At 39.9% G+C, this 17,526-nt stretch overlaps 1 protein-coding gene across 2 annotated transcripts in view; it reads right to left on the minus strand.

Annotated features, from left to right (window-relative positions):
• The window catches only part of CADM3 (cell adhesion molecule 3), a 43,304-nt gene that overhangs the window by 8,947 nt on the left and 16,831 nt on the right, over positions 1–17,526 (minus strand). For both annotated transcript variants that reach the window (XM_007481670.3, XM_056816184.1), the window contains exons 2-3: positions 1,970–2,110; positions 1,292–1,444 (exon numbers count right to left, since the gene is read on the minus strand). In XM_007481670.3, the coding sequence (XP_007481732.1) occupies positions 1,292–1,444; positions 1,970–2,110 (294 nt within the window). The remainder of the gene's footprint in view (positions 1–1,291; positions 1,445–1,969; positions 2,111–17,526) is intronic.

Below are 17,526 nucleotides of genomic sequence, written 5' to 3' on the forward strand. Positions count from 1 at the left end.
GAGCTATAACCAGGAATTCTTGTGCCCTCGATAGGTTCTATTATTGTGGTTCAGATGAAGGGAAATATGGCCTGGAATGGGAGAATATTTGGGAATGGAGAAAATGGTAGTAATATAGGAGGAAGGTCACCTTGATCTCAACCATCTACAGGAAAAACTGTAAATTCCTCTGAGCACTTTAACTCTCAGATGGTCTATAGCATTCTGTCCCTCACAGTGTTCATCCCAGGTCCTTCTACTGTAACCAATAATCTCCAATCCCTTCAACATAGTTATTTATATGTTATCTTTCTCCATTAGAATGTGAGCTCCTGGGAGGATTGGGGGGGGGGGGAGTGGCAGCTCGGTGACTCAGTGGACAAAGAGCCAGGCTTAGAGATGGAAGGTCTAGAGTTCAAATCTGAACTCAGACACTTTTGAACAATTCTGGGCAAATCACTAAACTCCAATTGCCTAGCATTTACTCTTTTGCCTTGGAACCAGAAGGTAAAATTAATAAAAAAAAGAAGAAAGAATGTGTGCTTCCTCAGGGCAGGGACCATACTTTTTCTAGACACATAATAATTCCTTAATAAATGCTTGTTGACTGACTAACTGGGGATGAGACAAAGAGAAATACAAATAGAGGGAAGTGGTCTTTGGGAGAAGGATGCCACTATGCCAGTATTCTGGTGGATGTGGCGATTAAGTATATAAAGTCATACCACACAACACAGGCTATATGAGGACCATGAGACAGCTAGTCATTTAGTCAGCATGTATTACATTCTTGATGATTAAAAGACAGACCCATCAAGATGCAGAACTACTAGAAAGGCCAGAGGAAAAATCTTCTCTGGATGTCAGTGCCCTGGGACAAAATATTGGTCACCTTGTCCTGATTAAATCATTGTGTAAATGATTTTATTTTTTATCACCTAAGTAGTTCTTGGCTTGAAAAGTTTTTGAACCACTGCTTTTGTAGCAGCAATCCTGGGATGAGAATGAAAAGATTTAAATTCTACTCCCCATTCCACCATTAAGCATCTACATGACATTGAGCAATTCATTTAATTTCTTTGTATCTTAGTTTTTCAATCTGTCAAATGGAAATGAATACAATTTGACCTGTCTACCTCAAAGGGTTGTTTTAAGGACTGAATGATATAATGTATGCAAAAGTCCTAAACAAACACAAGACAGAGAGAGAAGCATAGCAAGGGAAGAGCTTGATAGGGTTGGAGAACTGGAAGGGAGAGCCTACAGTCTAGGGAGAACATACACTGGGAAGACTGGGATTTGGGCTCCTCACCAAGCACAGTGACGAGAGACTTGGCAGTGCGCACAGGCATAGTGAAGATGGAGCAGGTATACTCGCCCTCATCTGCCAGGGCCACCTTGCTGATACTGATGGTCAGTTCGTTGGGGGTGGAGCGCACCAACTGGATCCTATTATCTCGAAGTGCTAGAAAAAAACAGGACAGTACTCAGCGCTTACTATGCCCATTTTCCTTTGAGCCTTGTCTTCTCTACATTGAGAGAGAGGCTAGGAATGGGGAAGAGAAAACATTGCCCTTGAGTTAAAGTAAAAAAATTTTTAAATAGGCTTCACATTCCTTTCTAGTGCCAAGTCATACAGTAATTTGAAAATTATTCAAGCAAAAGTTGAAACCAAAAACCAGGTTTAACTTGGTGAGAGCTTGTTCAATTCTGGATTCCTGAGCAGACCCTGAAAAACCCACCTACACATTTTCAGAATTTTTTATGGTGAGATCACTCTAGAACCATACCAGATATGTATACATGGCTATTGCAGGTTAGACCTCCAATACTAGAGATTCTCTTGACTGAGGAAAAAAAAAATACAATGGATCACCTTCATCTAGGTGTCCCCAGAAATAGCTTATTCCACTTCTTTTCCTCTGTGTTCTCTAAAAATCCCATTTCATCCCTACCTTACCCAAAGGGATGATGACTTTAAAGATAGTACCTCTCTTCTCCCCAAAATAGAGAGTCTGCTGAGCAGGGTTCGACCACTGTAGGGATGAAGAATCAGGATCTTTCACTTGGCACTTGAGTTGTACAGTATCACCAGCCACTACTGTCATATCATATGTCCAGGGCTGACTTTCTGTAGGAGCAAAGGAGGATCAGTTTTCTGTACATACCACTGCCCTTCAACTCTTGGGCAAAAGCCCAATTCTTTTCCCTCCCTCCTTTCCCTCCAATAGATATCCCTCCATTATCTGTTCCTCTTGCCTTCTCTAGGGCAATGAGGATGATAGAAATTAAGGGTATGAGAGAGAAATACATTTTCTTGTTTTCTCCCTCTAAAGAGAGACAGGAGTTTGCCTTGAAAGATACATTTGTTGAATGTCTGCTAATTCCTAAATGGAACATAGAAACACAAAGACTCACAGGGACAGACACATACCATTTGTATACCCAGATCTGAGGGTACCTTTTCTTATGTACATTGATGGACCACCTAACCTGAAAAATAAAGATCCTTTCCTCTACAAGCCATTCTTCTGTTACCACCCACTGTAAACTGGGTAAGTACAGGGACCAGGGGAATCTGAGTGGGTCTGATGACTCCAAAAGCCAAAGGAAGCAAAGACAATTATTCCACTGGCTCAGGCACAGATAAGCTAAATATCTTAGTCAGCAGATAATGGTAAAACTGTATAACAAAAGAGAAAATAAAAAAAGAAAGTGTTAATGCAGATGTGTCTATTTCCCTAAGAATGATTACTCCTAATTAGTCCCCAAAACTAGTCTTTTATAAAACTAAAATACTCTCTGTATATTCCACTCTTCACTTTCCCTCCCAATCAAAGTACCTTTAGGAAACTAAAGGTACAACCAAAGAACTTTTAGAAAAGCACCTTTAATAGTCAGAAAAAGTTTCCCTCTATCTACCACAGAAGAATGTACTCTTCATTCCTTCCCAATGCCACATTAAAAGAAAGGATGCCCAAATAATGTGCTAGATAAGAGAGTCTTTAATCTGATAGCACTGACCTATCTCCAGTATGGTCTTGAATCCTTTAAGCACAGATTTCACCAAACTTCCATTTTTGGTCACCTAATACTAACTAGAACTGGCTCCCTGGATCTCATTACTGATTTTTTTTTTTTTACTTCCCCTTTCTCATTCCCCCACCCCCACCCCATCCTACAAAATAGTAAATCCCAAAGCACCAATCTCCTCCATTTTCTACTGAAATAATTTTCTTTTGACCCACAAGAGAGAAGAGAATAAGCATTATGTCAACCATTATGTGCCAGGTACTGTACAAATATTATTTCTTTTGATTTCCATATCAACTCTTTGAGGTAGATGCTATTATTACTACCATTTTAAAGATGAGAAAACCGAGGCAGAGTATAAGTGACTTGCCCAGGGTTATACAAGTGAGTAATTGAGGCCAATTTGAACTCATGTCTTCTTGATTCCAGGTCCAGTACTTTTGACCTGGTTGCATCAGGGCAATGAATTGATTTAATCTAATATAGCTCTACCTCAAACTGGCTCCTATAGCAAATCCCTTAAGAATCCCTCCCCACCTTCTCCTCTTTTAGGCTAAACAAAGACCATTTCAAAGACTTAACCTCTTGCTGGTAATGCCTTCCTGCTCTCTTAGTCATACCAACTTCCCTTCCTAAACCTACACTTGCATTGGGAGCTCTCCCAGCAAAGGGGGGAGCCCTCAGGTATAAAGACCAAGCATAGTCTTTTTATTTCCCTTACTATTCAGGAGTTCATAGTTCCCAGGTCAAGTTTCTGTCTAGCTACTTGTGGCTCTTACCTTGGACCCTTCTTTAATGGGGATGAAAGAACTTTAGCTAGAAGGGAAGTAATTTAGTTGAACCTCCTTATTTTATAGATTGTGTTATCAAGGCTTGGAGAGGAAGAGTGATTTCCTCATGCCTCTCACTGAAAGTTAATGGAAGGGGTACGACTAGAACTCAGGTCAATTGACTCTGAGTTTAGGGCCTTTCCATTAAATAAATCACTATAACTCCATCTCTCCATCTCTCTGGTCTCTCACTGTTTCTCGTGCACGCGCGCGCGCACACACACACACACACACACACACACACACACACACACACAACACATTGCAGGCAAGGTTGGAACCCTGAGATTTATATACTCATGAACTGGCTAGGAAGAAGTTACGTCTCAAATGCCCCAAGTTCATCGCTTCCAAATTACAAGTGTAATTTCTTAGTAAAAATGTCTCAACTTTTGTATATTAGTTCTTCAGTCCTTAGTTTTTCTGGAAGAAATCTCCCTGGGTTTTGGTTTTCTAAGATTCAAAACAGCCTCCATATATCCTCCCCTGGAATTCTTTCCTTTACAGCAAAGGTGTCAAACACACAGACAGCAGGCAGCCAGCAACACTCTAGAGAGCTGCCTGAATTAGGCTAAAATGTAATTGGGAAATATTTAACAAAATAAATAAAATACAATAAGCATAGAAAGTATATTTTAAAATTAAGTCAATTTGCAGCCTTTGGCTATCCTTATATTTGGATTAGTGGTCCCCACTCCCATTTGAACCTGACACCATTCCTTTCCACAGGTGAAAGGTTGGGCTGTAGAAACCTTTTCTATTGGAATAAAGGAAAGAGAGAGAAAAAGTGAAGGAGGAGGATAGAGGCATAGATTAGGGCATAGGATGCTCAGTCAGGGAATAGAAGCCTTAGATACATGAAAATAGTTAGAAAAAGGAATCAGAAAACTGGAGTAAAGTGAATGAATAGATGAGGGAAGGAACAGGAAGGATATTAAAAAAGATTAGTGTAAAGGAACCTGGGCAAGGCCTGAATGGGACTTTACTAGCCCTACTGTCTGGGTCAATCTAGATTTCAAAACTAAGGAACTCCATGGTGGGATCCAGAGTTCCAGGTGCTTAAATCTTATTGCCATTAGGGGTTGGGAGGGTTATGGAGGAGAAGAAAGAATCTCTGCCAGAGATGATTCCTAGATATATTCTACCTCTAGGGTCCTGCCTGACCTTTCAGGGTAAGAAGGAAGAGGCAATTGAATCATTGTGAAGGGCAGATTCTTTAAAATATTAATGGGCGAGAATGATTCATGGAATTTGGAAGGACTTAGTAGAGTTCCCTTAGGAGATGGTATGGTGGTAAATTACAAAAGGAGGTTAATGTTTATCACAGGCTCCTAGACTGTACGCATTTGAAGGGACCTCAGAAATCACCTAATTCAAACTGAGACCTTGAGTAACTTACCCAAGGGCAAACTTGTTAACTGTACAGATATCCCTTCCATATCTCAACTTACCCCACTGTGGTTTTGCTATATCATGGAACAGCATAAGAAACTAAACAGTAATTTTGGTGGGAGTGTTGCAGAAACAGAAGCTGAAGATTGCAAAAGGCCAGTAGACAGTACAGAAAACTTTAGAAACTCAAAAATACATAACATATACTTTTGTAAAATATCAACATATTTTATTTTTAATATCATAAATATTTGCAATTTCTTTTTTAAAGTTAAAATAAATACAAAGTTAAAGTTTGAAAAAAGAACATAAAAAGCATATGACACACAAAGGTTGGAAATATTAACATTAACCTACATGTAGCCTACAACCAAATACTTAACCCAAATTTTATAACAAGGTACTTTAAACATCCCATAAAAGGGGAAAAAAATCAGACCTCAGGTATGAAAGGGGGGCCAAAATATATACCAGGATTTTCCAGATCGAGGGAGAGTCTAGCCCCTAAAACCTACAAAGTGGAAGGGATATCTCTATAGCTTGTTTTCCTGATTCCAAAGACAAATCTCCTATTTCCACTTCATCATTTAAATACCAACTCACAAATTCTCTGGGTTCTAAAGAACCTCAGAAGTCACCTAAATTAACCCCTGGGGGAACAAGAATTCTTAACATCATTCCTGAAAAGTAGTCATCCAATCTTTACTTGAAGACTTTCAGTGATAAGGATCTCATTACCCAACAAGTCCATTCCACTTTTGCACATTTCTAATTCTTAGTTAGTTTTATTAATGCTTATCCTAAAATATGTGCCCAGAAGTGAACCCAGTAATCAAGATGTGGTCTGATTAGGGCTCGTTGCCTAGTCTACCCAATGGAGGTATAGCCTGATCATGATATCTATCACTCTGGATACTAATTCAGGGTAAGAGCTTTTTATTTACACTATTGACTCATAATGACCTTGAATACCATTAAACACACACACACACACACACACACATACACACACACACATGTATCTTCACCTCTGCAAGTGAGTTTTTGAAGCCAGGTATGACTTTAGGTAAGACCTGAATTCACTTCTTTCTGAATTCAAGAACAAGATCTCTTTTTGCTACACAGTTATCTGCATTACCCTCCTGCCCCCTTTAACCTCAACTCTCTCTCCCAAACCCCCATTTAAAATTTCAATGCCCCACACAATTTTCTAGTACTCTAAATTCTAGATGTAGAGTAGGTATAGTTCTGCTTTGGTAGGGGGTTAGTTTTCTTATTAGTAATGTCTTATACTAACAAGTCAGGTTAAATATAAATGTGAGCATAACTGATTGTATTAGATTCAGCCAATTTTCTTTTGTTTGTTTGCTGTTGGTTTTATTTGAATCAGAGCTATGATTTCATAGAGGACTGCCTAGTGTACTGAGAAGTGATTGACTTTCATTGGTCTGCCACCAAATACAAGTCAGGGACTTGAACCCAGCCTGGTTAGACCTCTTTGGATCCTTTTTTTGTCAGCCTGCCTATTAGCTGTCTGTCCCAGCCTCTGGTCATCTGCACACCTGTCTATGCTTTCCTTCTAGTCAGTGCTGAAAAAAAAAGGGGGGGATGAACAAAACGGGATCAACTATATAGACCCTTGGGGGCACTCCAATAGAGAAATGGACATCTCCTGAGGTTTATTATCCTTTTATTAACCTGATAACCTCTCGCCCACTGGGCAGCTAGCTGGTTGGCTAGTGAGGACTTTGTAGGCGGCTCTTTTCCTTTTGCACTGCAGTCTTCAGAGATTGGGGTAATGGGATGGGGATGGGGAGGGTAAAAAAGAAGATAAAAAAGCTTTATTTTACATTATCCATTCTCTGTTCCTCAGCTGCTGGGAAAGCCAATCATCTGCAAGGTCTTCAGTGAGATCATCAGTTGCTAGGCAGATTCTACCTCCCTGAAATCGGCAGTAATGAAACCAGTAGGCATTTCCCGCCAATTTTGGCTGCTTGGGTTTAGAGAGAAAGAGGAGAGTTGGAGTGGTGGGGGTAGGAAAAAAGGGATCAGGAAGGGAAGAAGTGGGGAGACAGGAGAGGGAGAGAAGAAGAAGAAGGGGGAGGAGAGGATGGACAGGGTGGGCAGAAAGAGAAGGGGAGCAAGAGACATGAGGAGACTGAGGAGAGAGAGGAGGAAGATCACAGGGGAGAAGCAGTGGAGATGAAGTTATAGAGGGCAAGTGAAGGGGGTGCCAGGACAGGGTGCAGGGGGAGCTGAAGAGAAAGAAGGGAGAGGTAGGGTAAAGGGAATAAAAGGGAAGGGGCAGAAATTATAGGAACTGAGGAGAGATGGGATGGAGATCACAAAACAGGGATTTAGAGGCAGAGGAAGCCAATGAGAGAATGAAATATAGGGACAGTGGGGGGGAGGGAGAGAGGGAGATGGGAGAGACAGAGAGAGAGAGAGAGAGAGAGAGAGAGAGAGAGAGAGAGAGAGAGAGAGAGAGAGAGAGAGAGAGAGTCCTCACCAAAGAATAAAGGAAGGAAAAATCAAGTCATCTCAACATCTGTTTTATATCTTCTAAAACATGAGAGGTGAAGACAATATATTCCCCACTTGCCCTTGCTCAGGCTGGAAGGGATGCCCTGAGGGACAGTGGGGGGCAATATGATTGTACTGATAGGTTTGAGTAAGGTACCTACTTAAAGGACTGGCTTGGTTTGTGAATTTCTTGAAGTCCAAATCCTTGTTTTGAACATTTGGGGAACACAGGCTGTATCCAAGACCAACTGTTTACAAGATATGGATGGTTATAACCTTACACTTAAAGTCCAGATTTCTTAGCTTGACACTAAGGACTACAATCTATTGTTATCCTACCTTTTTGGCTTTAACTCAATACCCTTCCCAGCTACCCTTTCCCACCAGTACTCTAAATTCCAGCCAAGATAAACTGCTTGACATCCTCTTTTCATAGTCCTTGTTTTCCCACCTCCATATGATTGGAAGGACCTTTCTTCCACACCCTGCCCTCTTCACCCCCCATTTCTTCCCGTTGAAATTCTACCAGATCAGATCAAAAGACATTTCCAGGAACTTTTCTCTATTAAGAATTCCACTCCCTCCCAAATGCTTTGTATATAATAGACGTTAAAAATGCTTGCTGAATTGAATTGTGCTAGATTAAAAAAAATGTTAATAGAATAATTATATATGGCAGCTAGGTGGCTGCGTGGATAATTAGGAGGATCTGAATTCAAACCCAGTCCTAAATACTTACTAGCTATGTGACCCTGGGTAAGTCACTTACCCTTTTTTGGCCTCAATTCCCTCATCTATAAAACGAGCTGCCCAGGGAAATAGCAAAGTACTTCAGTATCTTTGAAAAGAAAAGTTCAAATGGGGTTTCAAAGAGTTGAACATAACTGAATAACAACAGAATCATCAATTTAGCATTCTCCATATGGGGAGATCTAGCCCCCTAATTTTATAGATGAAGATAATTGAAGCCCAGAGAGTTTAAGTAACTTTTATTGTCATAAAGGTAGTAACAGAGGTAGGATTTGAACTTAATGGTTTTTTTCCCCCACCACACCAGATCGCTGATCCCATCTCTTACCCTTTTCCCAGCTTTATTTTTTTTTAACCTGTGACCCTATACTCACTTTTTTCCACTGGAATGCAATGAAATTATTTGTGTCACATTCCTTATGTTGTAAACTCAACCAGGGAATGGGCTATTACATTTATGATTTGAGGATTATGAAGCATCATCCACACAATAATCCCATCATTTAGGCAGTACAGATGTTATTAGTTCCATTTTACAAATTAGAAAATGAAATTCCAGAGGTGAACTAACTTGCTTCTGGTCACTCAGCTTGTACACACCATATTTATTCATTCAACAAGCATTTATTAAGCACCTTCTGTGTTTAAATCACAACTAAGACTGGATCCTGAGTCTCCAGACACTAAGCTCAATGCTCTTTCCATTATCTTACCCTTTAAATTCTTAACTTTTATGCTAGAATCCATAAGTAGCCATTCTAAAGCAGAAGGGAAAGAAGGGCTAGGCAATCCTGGTTAAGTGATTCCTGGATAACAGGGCTAAGAAGTATCTGAGGTTACATTTGAACTCAGCACTGACCTGGCACTCCATCCACTGAGCTCCACTCCCAACTTTTTGAACTTCTGGTGTGTGCTACATAGCAGATACTTTATAAAAATTTGTTTTTTGTGATTAATTAAAATGGTGTATTTTGGGTTATGTGAATAATATACTCTTTTGAACATCATTTATATGTGAATCAAGACCTGTGATTATTCAATGAAATAATATTTATAAAGCCCCCTAGCACAGTGCATGATGGTACATAGTAGACACAATATAAATGCTAGTTATTATTATTAGCATTATTTTTATCAAAGTAGAGAATTCCCAGTTGAAAAGCTCCCTGGAGGAAGCCACATCTCTATTTTAATAATATATGAAAGTTGCCTGGTGCACTAAGAGATTAAATGACTTGCCCACATGGATAATGTATGTGTTAAAAGTAGCACTTGAACTCGAGTTTTCTTGACTCTAAGGCCAGCTTTTTATTCACTTTGACAAACTGCCTTTTATAGCAAATGTTTAGTCCCAGGTTGGGGCTATATTCCTCCCCCCCCCTACTTTAGTTCTCCAGAAATGGAAATTCATTTTAATATCCATCTAAGCCAGACATAATTACAAAGGTGAATCTTCAGCAAAACAAAAACAAAACCCATAGTGCATTCTAGAGTCAAGTATAAATTAACTTTTGGACTTTGTGTAGGATATGGATGGATGTCGATGGTATCATAATCACCCACAAACATTTATTAAGCATCAGCAATAGGCAGGGATTTGTGCAAAGATATAGAATGGGCTATATTCTTTTTAATCATCTGGATTTATGCTCCTCTTGTCTCTTCTTTTCCTCTTTTTTCCCACCTCTTTTTTCCCATCTGCTCATTTAACCTGTCCTCCCTCTCTTCCTCTATGTCTTAACTCCTGGCTGTCTCCTCTATGTGCCAAGTGAGTAAAGAGTATGGTGATGTGCAAATTCTTTTAAAAATCTGACAGCTGTGATGTTTATTGGCTCAGGAGGGGACAGTCTAGGTCTGCTCTTGGTGTGCATGCAGTATTTTAAGAAACTATGAGATTTGTTTTGAGGGAGAATATAGGGCAGGCAATTGTACAGTCTACCCCTACGCCTGCAAAATATTTCTTAAAGTTTGCTTCTTCTATCTCACCTTTGAGAACTCCTAAATCTTTCTCTCTCTCTCTCTCTCTCTCTCTCTCTCTCTCTCTCTCTCTCTCTCTCTCTCACTTTCTCTGTCTCTGTGTCTCTATCTCTGTCTCTCTCTTCCTTCCTCTGTCTTTGTATCTGTCTGTCTCTCTCTTCCCTTCTGTCTTTCCCTTTCTCCCATTCTCTATCTCTCCCTCTCTCCCATTCTGTCTCTTTCTGTCTCCCTCCCTCCCTCCCTCCCTCCCTCTCTCTGTCTTTCTCTGTCTCTCTCTTTCTCTGTCTCTCTTTGTGTCTCTCTCTCTCTTTGTCTCTCTTTGTCTCTCTTTGTCTCTCTTTGTCTCTCTTTGTCTCTCTCTCTCTCTCTCTCTCTCTCTCTCTCTCTCTCTCTCTCTCTCTCTCTCTCTCTCTCACACACACACACACACACACACACACACACACACACACACACACACACACACACACACCACTGCCTAGTTTTTGTTCCTAGTTTCATGACAATCATCCTGAATTGAGGGTTCCCCCTGGGTCTTCAGCTACCTGCACTGCCCTCTTCTGGTAGGGTGTGGTATGTATGAGCCCTTTATTCTGCTAGAGAATGAATCTTTCAGAATCCCAGCATAGTTAAGAGCTGGAAGGACCCATAAAGAATTCCCCTCTACTACTGTATCTGACAAAACAGTCACCCAACTTTTTTTAAAATTTCTAGTGAACAAGGACTCATTAACTTCTGAAGCAGAACAATTCTAGTTGTAAATCTGCATTTGTAAATTCTACTCATTGCTCCTAATTCTGCCCTGTGCAGTCAAGCAGGACAAGCTAATCCCTTTTCCTTGGGATAGCCATTCTAATAAGTAAAGACAGTTATCATGTCACTGCATCTTCTCTTCTCCAGGCTAAACATTCCTTTAACTAGTTCTCATATGACATGAGCTTGAAACCTTTTACTATTTTAGTCATCTTTCTCTATACACTCTCCAATTATCAATGTCTTTCTTAAAGTGTGGGTTCAGAATAATAACAATTACTAGCATTTATGGTAAAAACCTTAAAACTTTCACTTTAAGGACTGTAGAGCCCTTTGCAAATATTTCATTCTGTCATCACAACAAAGCTGGAATGATAAGTGCTATTATTATCCCATTTCACAGATAAAGAAGCTGAGGCAGATAAAGGTTAATTAATTTGCCCATGGTCACCTAGCTAGTGTCTGAAGCAGGATTAGATTTCAGGGCTTCCTGACTCCCAGGTTCAGCTTTCTATCTATTTGGGCCACCTGGCTCCTGAATGCAATATTACGAATATCATTTGACTAAAGATGAGTACAGTGGGGTTATTCCTTTCCTAATCCTAAATACTATGCACTTTTCTTAACTCAGCCTAACTGAGTTTAGCTTTTATGTCTGCCATGCCACATTCTTGATTCATGTTCAGCTTGCAATCCACTCAGACTCCCAGACTGTTCTTAGACAATGTGATGTTTAAATGTCCTTCCTCATCTTATATTTGTGAAGTGGATTTCTGGGATCTGAGCATAACTTTCACACTTTCCTTATGTTTGATTTTCTTAGAGTGGGCTGAATTCTCTGGCCTTAAATGGTGGGGAAAGGGATTTGTACTCATTTCGTTACATTTTTGTATTACTGTGCCCAAGGACCTTTAATTTTCAAGCTTTAGAAAAACTGGCACACATTCCATTTATAAACTTTCCTTGGCCTGGTAAGACCCTATCGCCATATGTGCTTATTGACATGCAACCATCCTTAAAAGCCTCTTGAGGAAGCTGTCCTTGGTCTCCGACTAGAAATAATCATTGTCTTGTATCTTCTGGTAACGTATTATACTCTCCTATACTCCTCATTATAGTCTAATTTGCATCATATTTATCTTTGTCTCCTTATTCGATTATAAAGTTTTTGGAGATGAAGGACTTCTCTTTTTATCTTTCTATCTCCTCTTTTTTACCCTAATTTAACACAATGTAAAGCATAGAAGAGTTAATAAATGTGTGCTGAATAAATAAATACTTCACATATCCTGAAGAACCCTAGAAAGGTAAGGATCCTTAATTAAAGAAGGAACAAAATTCTCAGTTTTAAAAATCATCATATTACAGCTAAAACTAAAAGGTTTAATGCTATCTTGTGGTTAGCCTTTTGTTCCCTAGGGGGCCTCTTAATTACTGGTTTATTTCATTAGGGGTTCTTGCCTTTTTGGGGCTTTATAAAGGGCACAGTAGTTCTTATAGTAGCTCCACTGATTTCTCCCTGACTGATTGTTCAAATTAAAGGGTCATGAGGTGGTTGCCAGAGGTGGTAACTAGCATTATGGTCTCTAGAAAATTTGCTGACATCTCTTTAAATCATATAGAGGCACCATCAGATTTTCTTTTAAAGGTAGAGCTAATAATTTGTTTTGGATTTATTTTAAATGTATTTCACCAGGAAGGTCATTGGAGAGTGCCAATACAACCCTTGGTTTCTTAGCTGTAGAATTCCTCCCCAGGATTCCTTCTCTCTCCCTACCCCCATTTTCCTGTTATAAGACTGTGTCTCCCTATACCTCCATGGCTGGAAATGCAGCAGTCTCTCAAGGACTCAATTTCACATCTGGACACTTCAATCCACTTTATTCCATATTAGGCTAGTTTGCTAGATGGATCCCCCCTTACCTGGGAGCTCAACGCTTTGGTGCTAGACAACTAATTGGCTTTAACCCTATTTAAGTTCAGACTCCCAAGCTTTAGGGATCCATTAGCCTCAGCCTTTACCAGTAGAAAGGGATTATAGGCATGGACTACTATGTCCAGTACTATTTCTCATTTGAAGGATTATAATGCAAAAGACTTTGGGACCATACTTAGGAACAGTGTACCTCTAAGTGGAAGTGAGATCACAAAGCTAAGGACCCCAGAACCCATTTAGTCTAACCTCTCCCATTTTGCAGATGAAGAAACTAAGGTCCTGGAAGGTTTAAATGATTTGCTCAAGGTCACATAAGAACTTGTGAGCTTTAGAGACAGGATTGAGCTCAGAACCTTTAACTTCATAGCCAAAAGAACTCTCCATTGTACCATTTGGAACTATGTGCTTTATGTGTCTGTCTGTCTCTTTCCTGCTTCCTTCATCTCCCACCTTCTCTCTCCTCCTTCTCCCTCTGTCTCTTTCTCTCCTATCTTTTTGTTCTCTCTGTTTATCTCTCTCCATATCCACAGACTAGCCTGGGCACTGGTTGATAAAATAGTCTCACTTACACAATCTGTTGTTGAGAATCAGGTTTACTGAAAAATATGTGATGTTGATGCTGATGTCAATGATGATGATGATGGTGATGGCAATGATGATTCAGCATTTCTTAACACCTTATTAACAAGATTCTCTATCTACTTGTTATTCCTCACGACTACCCCGACAGGTGGGTGAGCAGTATTATCTCTAAGAAAGAAAGGTGATGGGGGCTGAGGCTGAGAATAGAGAAGGGGCCCTTCTTTTAGATCTCACACCCCCACTGTGACTGGTACAGTGTTAGATGCTTCCTGCCCAGATGATCTCATTTTCTTTTCTGACCTCAACTTCTTAAGATACTTTCAGAACTCACGAAGTGAGAGAAGTAGTTATGACAAAATCAGGATTAGGACTGATCCTCAGGTCTTTTAGTCTTTTTCTTATTCTCTAAATCAAGCATCTCTTTGCCTCCTGTCCTTCTTCTTTGTCAGCTCCTGTCAGTATATTTGGGAGATATGACCCAACCTATTCTCCATCTTATTCTGCAAGCATTGATTGAAGAGATTATGTGTGGATTGATGGGGATGAAATGGTCCTTAGCAATCATGGTGGCTTCTGCTATCTTTAAGGATGCCAGATTGGTGTAATGGGAAAGGCATGAGATTAGGAGTCAACTGACTTCTAATTCTGGCTGGACTGTTTGTATATACATGTATATACATTGTATATATATACATGTATATACATACATGCATGCATACATATATCCATAATCTATCTATCCCTCTACCTGTCAAAAACACCTGGAAAAATCATTAATCACTTTGTACTTCCATTTCTTCTTCTGAAAAATGAGAGGACTAAACTGGATAATCTCTCATAAACCTTTTAGCTCTAAATATATTATCATATGTACTGTTTGGACCAGAGGATTTCCCTATACAATAAATAGTCTTCAGCTACTCTTAAGTCAACTACATGTGGTATCAATGTATAATATTTCACAAATCTTCCCCTAACAAGGCTTAGTACCAAAATAGTCTCCCTGTCCCTTACCACCCCTATCTTCTTATCTCCTTTCTCCATTTCCAGGTATCCCACCCATAGTTTCCCAAATGAAAAGCCACTTCTATATGAAAAAGAAAGTCATTTTGCCATCTGGGATCTTCTGTCTTTTCACTTGGATTTCCATCCATTCATGTTTTGCCTTGGGGATAGGCTTCTCTTCCCTCATAGGCAGCAGGATCTCCTAAAGGATCTCCTTATTTCAACTCAGATGTGCTTCAGCTCACACACGTTTCAACATCGTCATGCTCCAGTTGCCAGCCTCCCTGACCCAAGCTCCCTTCTCTCTGTTCCCCTGTGTAACTGGGATGCTAGGTCTTCCTCCCTCTTGTTTCCTCCTCCTTCTCCACACTCAGATGCTCTCTGATTCTCTCATCCAGCTTTGTTTATCTTTTTCTCTATGTCTGCTAAGGCTCTCTGGGACCTCAAATTCTATTCTCTCTCCTCCCTGCATCTGGGAGGCATTGTAGGTTTCTGTGGCTGGTAAATAGGGGTGGTACTTTCAGTACTTCACTGTTAAGCTCTTGGTTTGCTGTTTGCCCTAAACCTGATGTAGCACAGAGCTCTATAAACCTCTAGATTTGTTCTAGCCTCCCTGTACTGTTCTTGCTTGTAACAACCTAACAAAAACAGACTTTTTGAATGATGCCTACCCTCCTCTTCCTCAATCCAGAAAGCAGAAGTAAATTTAGCTGGAGTGGTACAGAACTTTAACCATTAATTTGGACCTGAAACTTCTCCAGTCTCTCAGAAAGAAGTCTTCTTGAGCATTATAAATCTGAATTGAGCTAAGTTTTCTGGGATCCCTCTAGAATTGACTGTTCTATACTGAGCCACATAAGATTCCCAGGTTATCCCAGAATCAAGGAGAGGAAATAGGGAAGAGGAAGGAAATAAGCATTTATATAGCACCCACTATGTGCTAGGCAGTTTTCTAATTTCTTTTTAAAAATGTTATTTTCATTTGATTGTCGCCACAACCTTGCAAGGCAGATGCTCATATTATTCCAATTTTACAGTTGAGGAAACTGAGGCAAATAGATTTAAGCAACTTGCCCAAGGTCACACAGCTAGTAAGTGTGTGAGGTCAAATTTGAAGGTCTTCTAGCCTCTAGATGCAACATTCTATCCACTATTTCACCAACTGCCTCTAATAGTGATCAAATAATCTAATACTCCTGTATCATATTATTAGGTAGTTACCAGTGCATCAAAGACAGAATAACAGCATTTCAGCTTTAAAGGGAACCCCTACGCCATCTGGTCCATCCTTTACAGATTAGGAATCTTTTCTCCAACATACCTGCCAAGTGGTCTTCCAGCCTGTGCTTGAAGTCCCTTAGTGAAGACAGATTTGCTATCTACTGAGGCAGTTTATTCCACTTATGAATAGAAAATGTTTTTCAAGTTCCAAACCAAAATCTGTCATAGAACAACTTTCTTCCATTGCTCCAAGTTTTGTCCTTTGGCATATAATCTATACTCCAAATCTGTAAATCATCTCTTCCCTTAATCCTAATCTCACTTACCTCTAGCAGATCTTTGAAAACAAACCCTCTTGTTCCTCTAGTGCCAAGGTTTTAGAGCTCCCTTCTGGAATAATTTTACTCACTCTCCTCTTTTTTTCTGACCCTCATCCCTCTATGGGGGAGATCTCTATGATCATCCCTTAATTCAGTTCAATTCAACGCATGCTTTTAAGTGATTAATCTACACTGGCAGGTAGGAGTAGAGGAGGGATTTCTCAACAAATGTTCCGTACACTAATGAAATGACAAGTTGATCCCTCCATCACCCCCATCACCACCACACCAAATTGGAGTATTTTGCTAACTTACATAACTTTTGGATTACAAAAATGAAATCAGATAGTGATTCTTTGACCTCAAAGTTTACAATCTAGTCTGAGCAATATGACCTGCACACAATTCTGATACAAATTAGACAATAAGTGCAAAGCAAAAATCTATACATGATTCTAGGGAAAATTTGAGGAGAAAAAATCATTTCTACATGGGGTGGCACTGGGGCTTCACAGAGGAAGTAGAAGCTGAGTAGAGGCTTGAAAGGAAGGATTTCAATAGGTAGAATGGCAGGTGGAATTTATTTCAGGCATCTGAAGACAGTGTAAACAAAGGCTCCGAAAAGAGAAGGCAGAATGAGAATGGAAGGAGGCAGCTTGATATGAACACAGAGTGTGTAAAGAGGAGTACTCTGAATTAAGGCTAGAAGAGTGGACTGGAGCCAGATTCTAGAGGCCTCATGAGTTTTTACTTTGTTCTATTAGCAAATGGAAAGTGATCACTTAGCAATGATATGAAAGATGGATTGGAGTAGGGAGAGTTAGAGGCAAGAAGATCAGGAGGCCATCTGCAGTAGCCCCAAGAGAGAGGTAATGAGAGCCTGGACTGAGGTGGAGGCAGTGGGAGTTAGAAAGAGGGAGAATCTTCTAAATATTTTGGGGTTGGTTTTGGCAGGACCCAGCAAGTGAATGAATGAGGGAGGCAAAGTCAGAGTCAAAGATGACTCAGGTTTCAAGCTCGGGATAATGGTAATTCCAGGCAATCATTGATTTAGAAATGAAAGGCATTTTAGATGCCATCTAGTATAATATCCTCATCTTACAGATGAGGTGAAATAGTTTGTCCAAGGCCAACAAGTTGGTGATAGACAGGATTTGAACCCATATCCTTTGATTCCAAAGCCAGTGTACTTTTTTCCCTTTGTACCACATAACCTTTTGTCAGC

The sequence above is a fragment of the Monodelphis domestica genome, chromosome 2 (genome assembly GCF_027887165.1).
Source record: "Monodelphis domestica isolate mMonDom1 chromosome 2, mMonDom1.pri, whole genome shotgun sequence".
Taxonomy (NCBI): Eukaryota; Metazoa; Chordata; class Mammalia; order Didelphimorphia; family Didelphidae; genus Monodelphis; species Monodelphis domestica.